At 47.8% G+C, this 14743-nt stretch overlaps 1 protein-coding gene across 2 annotated transcripts; it reads left to right on the top strand.

Moving 5' to 3' along the window:
- Positions 1 to 6552: 6552 nt before the first annotated feature.
- Positions 6553 to 8514, top strand: Misp3 (MISP family member 3). 2 transcript variants are annotated; one of them, XM_057754146.1, is made up of 3 exons: positions 6553 to 7536; positions 7924 to 7997; positions 8245 to 8514. In XM_057754146.1, the coding sequence occupies exons 1-3, from the start codon at positions 6993 to 6995 to the stop codon at positions 8245 to 8247; spliced, it is 621 nt and encodes a 206-aa protein (XP_057610129.1). In that variant the 5' UTR covers positions 6553 to 6992; the 3' UTR covers positions 8248 to 8514. The 2 variants fall into 2 exon arrangements, with proteins under 2 accessions (XP_057610129.1, XP_057610127.1); XM_057754144.1 differs by having other exon boundaries at positions 8248 to 8514.
- The last annotated feature ends 6229 nt before the right edge of the window (positions 8515 to 14743 follow it).

Raw genomic sequence — 14743 nt, forward strand, 5'->3', positions numbered from 1 at the left:
GGATAAGGAAAATGTGGTACATTTACACCATGGAGTACTACACAGCAGAAAAAAATAATGACAGCTTGAAATTTGCAGGAAAATGGGTGGAGCTAGAAAACATTATTTTGAGTGAGGTAACCCAGACACAGAAAGACAATTATCACATGTACTCACTCATAGGTGGTTTTTAAACATAAAGCAAAGAAAGCCAGCCTACAAATCACAATCCCAGAGAACTTAGACAACAATGCGGACACTAAGAGAGACTTACATAGATCTAATCTACATGGGAAGTAGAAAGTAGAAAAAGACAAGATCTTCTGAGTAAATTGGGAGTATGGGGACCTTGGGGGAGCGTTGAGGGGTTAGGGGCGAGACAGGTAGGGGAGCAGAGAAACATGTACAGCTCAATAAAAAAAAAAAAGAACTTTCAATAAACGTTTTAATAACCCCCCCACACACACAAAATACAGTCTACCTGATGTGTCCACATGTGCCTGTGGTCCCAGTTACTTGTGGGAAAAAAAAAGAAAGAAGGGCTGGAAAGATGACTCAGAGGTTAAGAGCACTGACTGCTCTTCCAGAGGTCTTAAGTTCAATGCCCAGCAACCACATGATGTCTCACAACCACCTATAATGAGATCTCGTACCCTCTTCTGGCCAGCAGGCATACATGCAAGCAGAACACTGTACACATAATAAATAAATGAATCTTTTTTTTTTTTTAAAGAGTGACTAAGGAGTTGAGTGGAGAGAGAATTTACACACTCTCAACTTTTATTTAGTATAGTTCCCCAGGTTAGCAACAAGTAGTCACTATCCTACTCCTACAAAGAGTTTGGTGTGTTGCTGGAGGCAGCCAAGTAGGCTTGAGGGCAGATGACAGGTGATATATCCTGTTTGCCTTCTCTTCCACCTGGTGACCTTGATAGAAGTCATCAATAGATAGAACCAGAGTCTGAGAAGGAAATGGTGGCCAAGTCAGATGAAGCCAAGTGGAAATGGACAGAGAAGGAGGAAAGTGACTGGCTCTGCCAAGTAAGCATCATAGGTGCCCTTTGATGGGGAAGGCTATTTGCTTGGTCACCAAGGGGCCCTGGTAGAGGGGAAGGGACAGAGTACAACATGCCATATAGAGACTAAAGTATTTGTTAAAACAGTGTCCCAGGCTGGTCTCAAACTTGCTGTGTAGCCAAGGATATGCTTCACCTTCTGAGTTTCCTGCATGTATTATCCCAAGTGCTGGATTACAGGCATGTACCACCATGGCAGTGCTGGGGATGGAACCCAGGGCTTTGTGTATGCTGACAAGTGGTGTTGCTTTTAATGGTTAATGAATAAAGCTGTTTCAGCCAGAGGCTTAACAGAATTGGCCAAGGTGGGAATTCCAAGAAGATAGAGGAGGAGAGAGGAGGCAGAATTAAGAAGTCATATAGCCGCAGCAGGACACAGATGCTGGACACTGGGTGGAACCTTGCCGCTAGGTCATAATCACATAGCCTACCACAGTACATAGATTAGTAGAAATGGGTTAATTTAAGATGTAAGAACTATCTAGAAATATGCCTAAGCTATTGTCCAAACAGTATCGCAATTAATATAGTTTCTGTGTGTTTATATCAGGTCTGGGCTGTTGTGAACGAGCAGCCTTCCACCTTCAGATTGGCACCCATCATCTGGGGTATGGAGCCACATAAGACCTTAAAAAAAAAAGACAGCCTGGTCTACAAGAACTAGTTCCAGGACAGGCTCCAAAACCACAGAGAAACCCTGTCTCGAAAAACCAAAAAAAAAAAAAAAAAAAAAAAAAAAGAGCTTCTAGATCCACAAAAATGGGAACCAAACCAAGCACAGTTTCTTGGTAGTCCCATTTTTTTTCTGAATGGGCTCTGTTTGTTAGTGGCGGCAAGTAGGGGCACCATGGCTCCTTTAAGAGAGGTCTTCCTGATTCAGCATCAGCAGCAACAAAACCACGTGGCTTCTTTAAGAAACTGAGGCTTCCTGATTCGTGCTAGATGCACAAACAGCTCTGGTTCTTTCAGAAGGCTGAGCACTTCAGTGGGGTTTGTGGGCAGCATGCTGCAAGTTAGTTGGTGGCAGCATGGGACAACTGTTTACCAGAGTTAAAGTGGTGGGCATGCCAGAGCTGGTGGTAAGGTGCCTCCACCATATCAAAAGGACAAGAGAGGCAGAGTCAGCATCCAGGGCTGCCACGACCACACTGCTTGCATCTTGTCAGAAAAGGATTTCAGATACACAATAAACATAAGCTCAGATAAAAAGACCTCTAAATGGGTCACAGTGTTAGATAAATGTATGTAGGCTTGAGAAAGAGAAAAAAAGAATATAGACCATTATAATATAAAAGAGTACAGACAATCATAGGTTAAAAAGAGTAAAGATAATAAATATTAAACTTGTAAAACAAGTAATAGAGTAAAAAATAAGACACGCAAAGATGGAATATGCACAGAGAGTCTGGATTGTGTATATTATTGTGTTTTCTTTACATTTTTTTTTTTTTCGTTTTTCGAGACAGGGTTTCTCTGTAGCTTTGGAGCCTGTCCTGGAACTCCCTTTGTAGACCTGGCTGGTCTCGAACTCACAGAGATCCGCCTGCCTCTGCCTCCTGAGTGCTGGGATTAAACCGCCTGGCTCTTTAAATTTTTTGACTGTTAATGAGCTAAGTACAGAGAGAGATTTCATTGTACGTGCTGCTATGCTAAACCAACATATATATTTTAAAGGTATCTTGACTTCAGAATTTGAGTCTAAGGATAAGTTGCTTTGGAAAAGAAGTTCTGTGTTTGTTTTCACAGAGGATGAGAACCTGTGGAATCCTTCCAGACTATTATAGTTTGATGGACCAAGATCCCCTAAAAGGTCTCCATGAACCGCCCCCCAAAATAAAATACTTCACCCATCAAAAAGCAGGAAGAAGTTTGGAGAGAACTACACCCAAATTCCCAAATATTGTTTATAAATGTTTACTTATGTTTAAAAGGGGATATGCTGTAGAGATTTGCATTGGTATGGATCTTGGTTTATTGATACAAATTTAAAGTCAATTTTGTTATATGTATATTTCTACTCTTGATTAAGGTATTGTGTTTGTGCAGCTCATTTAAAAACTATAATTTAGTATATGGGGCTGGAGAGATGGCTCAGAGGTTAAGGGCACTGGCTACTCTCCCAGAGATCATGAGTTCAATTCCCAGCAACCACATGGTGGCTCACAAACATCTGTAATGAGACCCAGTGCCCTTCTCTGACATGGAGATGGTCATTCAAGAGGAACATTGTATACATAATAAATAAATAAATAAATAAATAAATTTATAATAAATCTTTTAAAAATGTAATATATAATTAAGTAATACAGATTAATAGATAGTCATTTATAATAGTTAAACTTGTAGTCATGTTAGGTTTTCCAGATATATAGAGATATATTTCAGTTAGATAAGTATTCTTCAAATCTTTCAGAGACCTTCAGAATAAGGCATTTAAAATGTTTTAAGAACTTAGGACTTTTCATGACAATGAGGCATATCTGCTCCTGGCAGCACCAATCTACTTCAAGAGAAAGATAGGCATTGAAGAGGCTCCTTAAGGAGTTTGCTAGCCATTTGGGCAAGAAACTGCTCTTGCTTGGATTGCTTGATGTTATGCAGTATGCAGTATGAACTGGACATGCAGGACCCACAGAAAAATGAGTGCTAAACTTGCCTAAAGGTGAGATGGCCCTTTGGGGTTCCTGCTTCATGAAAGAGTCTGCCAGACATTCTGCAAGACACAGAAGAAAGTGACTGACAAATTGCCAATATGGGCGGAACTGTCTTTGAAATTTCCTGCTTCATGGAAAAGTCTGTCAGATACTATGGGCCTGTAGGCTGAAGATGGATGCCTCAATGTTACTGAAGAACTTTGGGTGACTGTCCAGGCAGCGAGATGTCTCTGTCAATTCTAGAGTTTTGGAAGTTGCTTACAACTGCACTTCCTGACTACTCAGGTAATATTATATCCTTTTGGAGTCTTTGATGGAGTTAAAGAATACAGTTATAATTATAGTTTTCCTTAGTTATGATAAATGATAAAGTAGATATAAATATTGTAACTGTAATTCTTACTTGATACCTGTTTTGTTATATGTAATTTTACTATGCTAAAGTTAAAACCTTCCTTTTTATTTAAACAGAAAAGGGGAAATGTTGTGGGAAATCCTTCTGTATATGTGCTGCTTTTATTGGTTAATGAACAAAACTGTTTCGGCCAGTGGTTTAGCAGAATAGGGCAAGGAGGGAATTCCAAGCAGATAGCGGAGGAGAGAGTAGGCAGAGTCAAGAAGAAGCCATGTAGCCGCAGCAGGACACAGATGCGGGACACTGGATGGAACCTTGTCGGTAGGTCACAACCACGTAACAGTACACAGATTAGTAGAAATGGGTTCACTTAAGATGTAAGAGCTAGCTAGAAATATGCTTAAGCTCTTGGCCAAACAGTATTGCAATTAATATAGTTTCTGTGTGTTTATTTCGGGTCTAGGCTGCTGGGAAAGGACCGAGCGGCCTTCCACCTATAGACAAGCACTCTATATGTGAGTCATGTCCCCAGTCTCTTTTGTGTACATGTGTGATAAGTGCCTCCACACAAGGGCAGGGTCCTTCACTGAGCCTGGCTCTCACCCACTAGATTAGACTCGGTGCCGATTGGCACCAGGGATCCCATCCTCCTGCCTTTCCCCGGTCCTATACATGGGCCACCAGCACTTTACAAATCAAGTCATTATTTCAGATCTTATTGTTAGTATTTAAAAATTGTTTATTTTTATTTTTATGTGTATTGGGGTTGTGCCTGGGAGGAGTCAGATCAGTGTGAACCATCCTGGTCCTCTGGAAGAACAGCCGGTTGGTCCTCTTAACTGAGGAGCCATCTCTCCAGTCCAAGAGAAGGCAGCATTTGAGGCCAGATGTAAGAAGAGAGACGAGGGGCTGGAGAGATGGCTCAGCGGTTAAGAGCATTGTCTGCTCTTCCAAAGGTTCTGAGTTCAATTCCCAGCAACCACATGGTGGCTCACAACCATCTGTAATGAAGTCTGGTGCCCTCTTCTGGCCTTCAGGCATACACGCAGAAAGAATATTGTATACATAATAAATAAATATTTTAAAAAAAAAAGAAGAAGAGAGACGAGAAGGAGTGATCAAGTGGTTGGGGGTTTGTAGCCCTCTATTTCCTGTTTGTTTGTTTATTGGAACAAGACCTCACGATGTAGCCCTAGGTGACCTGGAACATGGACATCAGCTTGCCTCTACCTCCTGAGCCAGTACTGGGGTTAAAGGAGTGAGCCACCACCCTGGCTCCTTTATTTTCTTTTGAAATTTATTTTTATTTTATGTTCATTGGTGTTTTACCTGCATGTATGTCTGTATGAGGGCGTCAGAAGCCCTGGAACTTTACAGGACAGGTGTGAGCTGCCCTGTGAGTACTGAGAATTGAACCTGGGTCCTCTGGAAGAGCAGCCGGTGTTCTCAACTACTGAGCCACCTCTCCAGCTCCTCTATTTTCTTTAGGTAATTGTCTTTTTTCCAAATTACTATAGAATGACGCAGGGGTGGGCCGGTTTTAGTGAAAGTCGGCATCCCACCAGATCGAGTGGAAAATATCCCTGGGAATGGTTGACCCGCAGACTGGAGCTTCGGTCCTGCCCTTGAACAACAACAGATCGGCCCCAGACACAGATCTCCCCGGCTAACCCGGTGGCTCCTGCCCCAGCTTGGGCCACCTCAGCAACCTGCCCCAAGCTGACCGCTTTCCAGCCGCAGTTGCTCGGCGGAGGCCAGGAAGCGCTATATTGTCTCTGCTCTCAATCCTTGCTCGCTCGCTCGTTCTAGCAGGACACTAGGCCGCAAACGCCTTGCGGGCTTTTCTGGAAGGGAGGGGAGAGAAGCTGCTCCTGGCGGTTGAGCGGCAGGAGCCCCGCTACGAATCTGGCAGAGCTGAGCAGCCCAGGGCAGCAGAAGCTCGCAGTGCGGAGGCTCCCAGCGGCCCTGGGGCGGGACCCGAGCTGTGTGGAGCCGCGATCTACGAGCTGCGAGGATGGGGAGGCCACTGGGGCGTCGCTGGCCGCGAGGGGCACCTGCTGAGCTAGCCTGGTGAGGTCAGGGAAAGACGACCGAGGGAACACCCTGTAAGGTGGCTCGGAGATCAGCGCGGCGCTCGACTAGAGGTCTGGTCGCCAGGCAGTGATGGAAAATGAGACACCCCCACACACACGCCCCCAAAGTACCAGCGTGGTCCCGGAACAAGAAGGCGAGTCGTTACCTCCGGAGTAGGGAGTTCAGGGAAGCCCTTTCCTAAGAAGCTGTCTTCAATCAACCCCTGGACTCAGGTGGCGGGAATCAGGCGTCCAGCGGAGGAGCCCCCGCCTTGGGGGCGGGCCCAGGGCCGCTCGAACCCAGCTGGCAGGTGCCGGGGGCGGTGCCCAGTCCTGCCCCCAGGGGACGTTCCTGGAGGCCAGAGGCGGGTCAAAGAAGAGGGCTGGCGACGCCTTAGAACCTCGGGCGGCGGCTGCCACCGCAGGTACTGCGCAGGTCACCGCGTCCTACCTATCTGGGCATCTCAATCCCGACCCAGAGAACAGAAATTTTCAAAGTGCGCCTAACTCTGAACTTCCAGATCCCGGCGCTCGAGAGCCGAGTCCTGGGGTCACCTGAATCTTAGGGCTACGTGCTCCGGGAGCCGCAGAGTCAGGGCACCGAGTGCTGCCGGGGAGGCAGTGAGGTCCTGGAAACCTCTGGAGCGGAGGACTTGGAGACCTCGGAGCCAGAGAGCCAAGTTCCGCAAGTACCAGTTGAGCAGGACACAGAAAGCCCGGACGGACGTTCCGGAGCTGGGCCGTCTGGCATTCGGATAACGGAGGTACTGGGGCAGTGCCTCTCTTTCGGCTCGGAGGCCTCCCGGTGTGTTTTCCACCGAAGCCGGCATCTCACCCGGCGCCTGCGGAACTACTGATGGAGACGCCCATTCAGCGCGAAATCCGCCGTAGCTGCGAGCGCGAGCAGAGCCTGCGCCGGAGCCGGGGTCTGAGTCCGGGCCGTGCGGGCGAGGAACTCATCGAGTTGCGCGTGCGACCCGTGCTCAGTCGGCCCGGCCCCGGTCCCCCACTGCCGCGCGCCCTGGAGCGCGCTCGGGCGGGCGCGAAGATGCAACGGGACATCGAACGCGAGGCTCACAGGCAGGCGGCGCTGGCGAGCCCGGCGGCTCCGCTGCCCAGCGCCCGGCAGCGGCCACAGCCGCTGGACGAACTCAAGCGCTTCTTTGAGGCTGCAGCGGAGGACGGCGGGGGTTTGCAGCGGCGGCCGGAGGCGGGAGGCCGGCTGCACCCCGCCGTGCAGGATGGCTGCCCGCTGGTGGGGCAGCCGCCGCCGCTGGTTTCCCCATCGCTACTGGAGCAGGAGGTGCGCCAGGTGCGTGAGCGCGAGCGGGAGCTGCAGTTGCAGCGGCGCAGTATCTACGGGGCCGCTGAGGTCCGGGAGCCAGCGCCGAGCCTCACCCGTAAGCCGGTCACCCCGGGTCCCAGAGCTCCCGCTTTCTCCACCTCCAGTGACCCTTCATCTGTAGGCTTGCAGACTCCAGGGACTCTTAACTATTCTTCTTGGGGTTCGCCTTCTATTCACCATTCCCATACCCGGAGTGAGGATCCCCAGATCCACCATACATTCTCTTGGAACCTTGGCTTGCTTCTGGCATTTTCGGGTCCCCTATAGATTTCAGGCTTCTGTCTATGCTAGGTTTGCCTCACTCCTGTTCTTGGGTCCCCAGAATTGGGTGGAGGCCTCCACAGGAGGGAGGAGTGCACACCTGTATGTGTTTAAGGGGTGCGGCCATCCTCCAACTAGCAAGAGGAGGGGCAGCCGCGGCTGAGCGTCCCTTCCCCCACAGCGAGCAGGGGAGACGGAAAGTTGGCGGTGATCTGGCCCCCGCGGAGACCGGCCCCGGAGAACGGTCTGGAGAAGGTAGGAGCCTCACTTTCCAAAGCTTGTCGCTCTCCCACGCCTCCCTGCAGCGCCTGGGCACTGGGAAGGCAAAAGTGCATCCCCGGTTCCCTGAAGCGCCACTCTAGCCCCAACTCGAAGTCCCAGACGCAACCCGGAGAGTGAAGAGGGGCTGGGGCCTGGAGCCCAAACTGCCTCATCCCCCACCCCCGCCTGGGTGTAGCTCTTGTCCCTCATGGTGGTGGTCTTTCTTTCCCCTCTACCCTAGTAGGAGCGCAGACCCTGAGGTCTGCGAAGGCTGGGACACACGGCCAGAAGTGACGTCCCCCATTAAAGAGTCAGGGTAGAGGCTGCTACCCTCCGGATCAGCAGAAGGCCTGGAGAGGAAGGGACCAGCTCTCTTCAATGGCAACTTGAAATCCTGCACATCCTAGATGCTGCCTATGGAATTAACCACCTTTCTCCATTAAAATTGTTTAGTCTTAAACCGGGCGGTGGTGGCGCACGCCTTTAATCCCAGCACTCGGGAGGCAGAGGCAGGCGGATCTCTGTGAGTTCGAGACCAGCCTGGTCTACAGAGCTAGTTCCAGGACAGGCTCCAAAACCACAGAGAAACCCTGTCTCGAAAAACCAAAATAAATAAACAAACAAACAAATAAATAAATAAACGAAATAAAATTGTTTAGTCTTCACTGGAAAACTAACAACCACCCGCTAAACCTGTGAGTGAAACAAAATAAAGTATCCTCCCCCTCCTTTCCTAGGCTTTAGTGCAAGCTGTTTTTCTACTGGAACCTCCTTAGTCTGGGTGGAGCGAGAGCTGGGCGGGTGAAGGAAGCTCAGGAAAGCCACCAAGAGAATCGTGCCGGAATGTTGGAATTCGAAAAGCGCTCTGGTCTCCCGGCTGTCTGCTGACCCGGGACTGGAGGTCGGGGCCCTACTGCCCCCTGGTGGTACGAGTGCAAAATGTTGCGCACCGGCTCATACACTCCACTCTGGGTCTCCAGATCTCAGCTTTTATCCGCGCCAAAGGCATCCTGTGGATGCTCAGGGAGCTGCTAGAAAGAGGTGCTATGAAATTGTACTTGCTCTAGGGAAATAAGCAATAGTGAAAAATGCCAGTGGTGGGCTGGAGAGACGGTTCAGGGTAAAGAGTGCTTGCTACTCTTGTAAATGACCTGAGTTCAGTTCCCAGCAGTCACATGGGAGACTCATAACTGCTTCTGACTTCAGCTCCAGGTGATCCGTCCCCCTCTTCCGGCCTTCGGGAGCACCCGAACGTACATGGAATACATTCGCATAAAACGTACACATATACACATAAATTAAAACTATATATATATATTTGAGACAGTTTCTTTGCACAGCCCTTGCTGTCCTGAACTCACTCTGTAGATCAGGTTGGCCTCGATCTCAGAGATCCACTTGCCTCTGCCTCCCGAGTGCTTGGATTAAAGGTGTGCCGCTACCATCCAGCTGTAAAGATAATTTTTTTGATGGTTATTTTGAGATAGGGTTTCTTTGTAGCTTTGGAGCCTGTCCTGGAACTAGCTCTTGTAAACCAGGCTGGCCTCGAACTCAGAGATCCACCTGCCTCTGCCTCCCGAGGGCTGGGATTAAAGGCGTGCGCCACCACCGCCAGGCAAGATAATTTTTTAAATAAATAAAAGTCCCAATGGTGGTGATGAGGGGCCAAGCGTCTAGTGGGTATTCTGCCCACCCTCATATGGCCCATATTGGCCTCAGATTCTCTGTGGTCAAGGATTACCTTGAAAGTTCTTAACAGATCTATCTTTTGCATTTATGCTGTGTGTATAAGAGTTTTTGCTAGCGTGTGGGTGTGGGTGTGTTTGTATGTAGTGCCCACAAAAGCGAGAACAGGACATCAACTTCCTTGGAATTACAATTATTAATTATTAATTATTAATGGTTGTGAGGCAGCATGTGAATGAACCCTGGTCCTCTAAAAGTACTTTTTTTTTTTTTTTGGTTTTTCGAGATAGGGTTTCTCTGTGGTTTTGGAGCCTGTCCTGGAACTAGCTCTTGTAGACCAGGCTGGTCTCGAACTGACAGAGATCTACCTGCCTCTGCCTCCCGAGTGCTGGGATTAAAGGCGTGCGCCACCACCGCCCGGCTTGAAAGTACTCTTAACTGCTGAGCCATCTCTCCACCCACAAGACTTATTTTCTTTTCAGTGTGTGTGTGTGTGTGTGTGTGTTTGTGTGTGTGTTTGTGTTGGGCTATGTGTGAATACAGACGTGCAGATGCCCTTGAAGTCCAGGGAAGGTGGTGGATCATCCCCAGAACTGGAATTACAGTCAGTCATGACCTACTAGAGACAGGTGGTGGGAACTGAACCTGGGTCCTCTGCAAGAACAGCAAGTGTTCTTAACCACTGAGGCTTATCTCTAGCCTTGGAACTGTTCCTAAAAGAGAAAATTCAGGACTGGGGAGTTGGCTCTGAAGTTGACTTTTTACCGGGTGGTGGTGACACACACCTTTAATCCCAGCACCTGGGAGGCGGAGACAGGTGGATCTCTGAGGCTAGCCTGGTCTATAGTGAATTCCAGGACAGCCAGGACTACATAGAGAAATCCTGTCTTGAAAACCAAACACACACACACAGAAACAACAACAACAAAACCCAAATCTGTTGCTCATGCGGAGGACCCAGGTTTAGTTCCCAGAACAAAATTTTGAGTAGCACACAATTACTCCAGCTCCAGAAAACCAGAGCCCCACTTTGGGACTCCTCTGGCTCCCTGGAATACACAGGCACACACACTCATGCACACACACACACGCACAATTCTTTTTTAAAGACAGGCTCTCTATGTAATTCTGGCTGTCCTAGAACTATGCAGACCAGGCTGGCTTTGAACTCACAGAGATCCTTCTGCCTCTACCTCCTGAGTACTGGAATTAGAGGTGTATTTACCACCGCACCTGGTCACATACATAATTTTCTTTTAAATCCTTTAATTAAAAACAAATCTTCAGCATTTGCCCAGAAGTACAAGGCCCTGGGTTTGAGCCAAAACAAAACTACTTATTTTTACTACTTAGGAACCTCTTTGCCCTTTAAAAATCTTTTGAGACAGGGACTCACTATGTAGCCCTGGTTGGCTATGTGGATCAGGATGGCTTTGAACCTGTGATCTTCCTGCTTCTGCTTTCTAAGTGTTGGGATTGCAGGCCTGTGTCATCATACCAAGTTCTTTTAAAAAAAAAAAAAAAAGAAAAAAACTTTTAAAATTATTCACGTGGGACTGCTAAGGAAGCACATTTTGCTTTAAGCTCAGCACTTCGGAGTTGGAGGCAGGCAGATCTCTGAGTTCAAGGCCAGCCTGGTCTACAGAGTGACCAGTTGCAGGAGGGGGAAAATGCAAGTGGGAGTGGACAGGGGCTGGTCCACTGCGAACCCTGCTTAACTGCTGGTAAATACTCTAAACTGTCTGAAGAATTCACAGCGCCAGGGCAATATAACAGCTTTTTAGAAGTGGCTAGGATTGGGGAAAGTGGGACCTCAGAACACTGTAGAACTGTTGTGTAGGGCTAGGGATCCAACTCAGTTGGTACTTGCCTGGTAATGTAAAAACAGTGGTGCAAGTAATGGCAGAGGTAGGAGCAGGCAGATCAGAAGTTCAAGGTCATCCTCAGCTACATAGACAACTTGAGGCCAGTATGGTTATATGACACTCTGTCTCAAAATATATATGAATAATAAATTAAGGGGCTGAGGAGATGTCTCAGTGGGTAAAACGTTTGTCATACGAGTCTGGTGATCTGAACTCAGATCCCCAAAAACCAAGTAAAAAGCCATCATGCATGCAAAGTCCTGCAGACTCTTAGTAGGAAATGGCAGCTTGTTTAAAATAAGGTGAAGAACAGCTGGGCGGTGATGGCACATGCCTTTAATCCCAGCACTTGGGAGGCAGAGGCAGGCGGATCTCTGTGAGTTCGAGGCCAGCCTGGTCTATAGAGGTAGTTCTAGGATAGGCTCCAAAGCTACACAGGGAAACCCTGTCTCAAAACAAAAACAAACAAAACAAAACCCCAAGGTGAAAGACGAGGGCTGGCACTCAAGACTTTTTTCCCACACATATGCCATGGAATGTCCACTACAACATACACGCTGACACACGAATAAATATTAGCATTATGGTTTAAATGCCTGATTTGTTAATTGTGGCCCTTGCATCTTACTGTGTTAACCAGGCTTGCCCTTCAGCTTACAGCAAGTAACTAATGAATGCCAGCAAATAAAGCAGGGGAAAGGTCCCTGTGGTGTTTCACCCAGGAGCTGCTCAGCCCGAGAAGGGCCCTCCAGAGTCTATGTAGCCATAGACTTGACTGTGTTTGCGACTGATGGCGAGACAGCAGAGAACTGCTAGGGTGGCAAATAGAATCACAAGCACAAGCCGCCCTTTGGTGGGTATGGAGTGTCTGTGGGACAGTTCATTTGCATGCACACATATGTGTGTGATGGCAAAGGCCAACTGCAGATGTTCCTCAGAAGCCGTCCACCTTATTTTAATTTTTGGTTTTTCGAGTCAGAGTTTCTCTGCGTAGCCCTGGCTGCCCTGTGTAGTAATACGAGTGGCAGGGCTGCGTCCCCGGCACCCAGCCGCCTGCATTGGCTAGCTTATACCTGAAATAATTACACGGAAACTGTATTCTTTTAATCACTTCCTGGCCCATTAGTTCCAGCCTCTTATTGGCTAGCTCTTACATATTGATCTAACCCATTTCTAATATTCTGTGTAGTACCACGAGCTGGCTTACCAGGAAAGATCTTAACCTGCGTCTGTCTGGAGTGGGAGAATCATGGCGACTCCCTGACTCAGCTTCTTTCTCCCAGCATTCTCTTCTGTTTACTCCACCCACCTAAGGGTTGGCCTATCAAATGGGCCTAGGCAGTTTCTTTATTAATTAACCAATGAAAACAACAGATTAATACAAGACCCACCTCCATCAGCCCTGGAATTCTGTAGACCGTGTGTGTGCATGTATGTGTATATCTGTGTGCTCATGCATGTCTGGTGCCTGGGGAGAGTGTCTGATGCTGTAGAACTGGAGTGACAGATGGTTGCCAACCACAATGCGAGTGCTGGGAATTGAACCTTGGTCTTCTGGAAGAGCAGCTAGCACTCCTACCTGCTGAGCTGTCTCCAGTGCTCCTTCCCACACTATGTAGTCCTGGCTGGCTTAGAACTCAGAGATCTGCCTGCCTCTGCCTCCCAAGCACTGAAATTAAAGGTGTGTGCCCCATACCCCGCTTATTTATTATTTATATTATTAATATTTATTATTGCATATGTGTATGATGTGGGGGCATATGTGGGGGCTGCTACATATGTGTGGTCGTCAGAGGACAACTTTTGGGGGGTCAGTTCTATCTTTCTACCTATACGTGGATTCCAGAACTCAAACTGAGCTTGTGTGACAAGTACTTGACAAACAGCTCCCTGTCTTTTTTTTTTCTCTCTTGTAGACCAGGCTGGCCTTGAACTCAGATCTGCCTGCCTCTGCCTCCCAAGTGCTAGGATTAAAGGTGTGCACCACCACTGCCTGGCTCTGTCTTATTAAGAAAGGTCTCACTTTGTTAACCAGCTTATAGCAATCCTCTAGCTCCTCTCCTGAGTGCTGGGATCACAGGTCTGTGCCACTGTGCTCAGCCAAGACTCTTACTTCTGTAGTGCTGGAGATCAAACCAAGAGCCTTGTGCATGCAAGTTCAACCACACCCCAAACCCTGACATCAGTATTTATACTTCTTATGTGTATGAGTGTTTTCCCTTGTAGTAAGCCTGTGTATCATCCAAGTGCCTGGTGCCTGCAGAAACCAAAATAGGGCATAGGGCTCCCCAGGAGCTGGAGGTACAAATGGTTGTGAGCTCGCATGTGTGTGCTGGGAGGCAAAGATTTTTAACAGGAGCGATGTGAACAGATGTAGGAGCTGCTAGGGCCAATACTAGGAGGAATCAGAGCAGTACTGGGGTTATTCTGCCTCAAGCTGTGGAGGGGAACAGTCTGCAGGTGTCGTGGTTAGCAGAGGCCTCTCTGGAAGAGCCAGGGCTTGGTGTGTTACCTGGAGTCTGCTCATCTGTCACATCTGTTTAAAACGCGTTTGTAATCACATGGACCAGGTACTGTTAGCTGACTTCCTGAAGCTTAAGGCATGGTGGCACACTCTGGAGGCCCAGGCTGGAAGAAAAGGCTCCAGCAGGATACAAAAGGAAAGGTGCTGGCAAGATGGCTCGGCTAATAAGAGCGCTGGGGGCTTTCTGAGAGGGCTCCTATTCAGTTTCCTGCATCCACACAGAAGCTGACAACTCTCATTCCAGCCCTAGCATATCTGATGCCCTCTTCTGGCCTCTGTGGGAAAGCAGGAAAAGTTCATACACAATATATATCTATATATATATCTATATATATCTATATCTCTATCTATCTATATATATATATATGTATATATATATATACATATATATATACATATATATATATATATATATATATATATATATATATATATATAGAGAGAGAGAGAGAGAGAGAGAGACTCTACATAGCCCTAGCATCCTGGAACTGACTATGCAGACCAGGCTGGCCTAGAACTCACAGAGACCCACCTGCCTTGATTTCCCTGAGTGTGTGCTACCATGCGCAGCTAATAAAAATTACTCGGTTTTTTTTTTTTTTTTTTTGAGTCAGGGTTTCTCCATGTAACAGCCCTGGCTGTCCTGGAATTCAGTTTGTAAACCA

The sequence above is a fragment of the Chionomys nivalis genome, chromosome 21, assembly GCF_950005125.1.
Source record: "Chionomys nivalis chromosome 21, mChiNiv1.1, whole genome shotgun sequence".
NCBI lineage: Eukaryota > Metazoa > Chordata > Mammalia > Rodentia > Cricetidae > Chionomys > Chionomys nivalis.

Excerpts from the sequence above, each read along its gene's own strand:
- Misp3 (XM_057754144.1), top strand. The coding sequence starts at position 6,993 with ATGGAGACGCCCATTCAGCGCGAAATCCGCCGTAGCTGCGAGCGCGAG. Across the intron at positions 7,537-7,923 it reads GCCAGCGCCGAGCCTCACCC|CGAGCAGGGGAGACGGAAAG; the intron begins GTAAGCCGGTCA and ends CTTCCCCCACAG.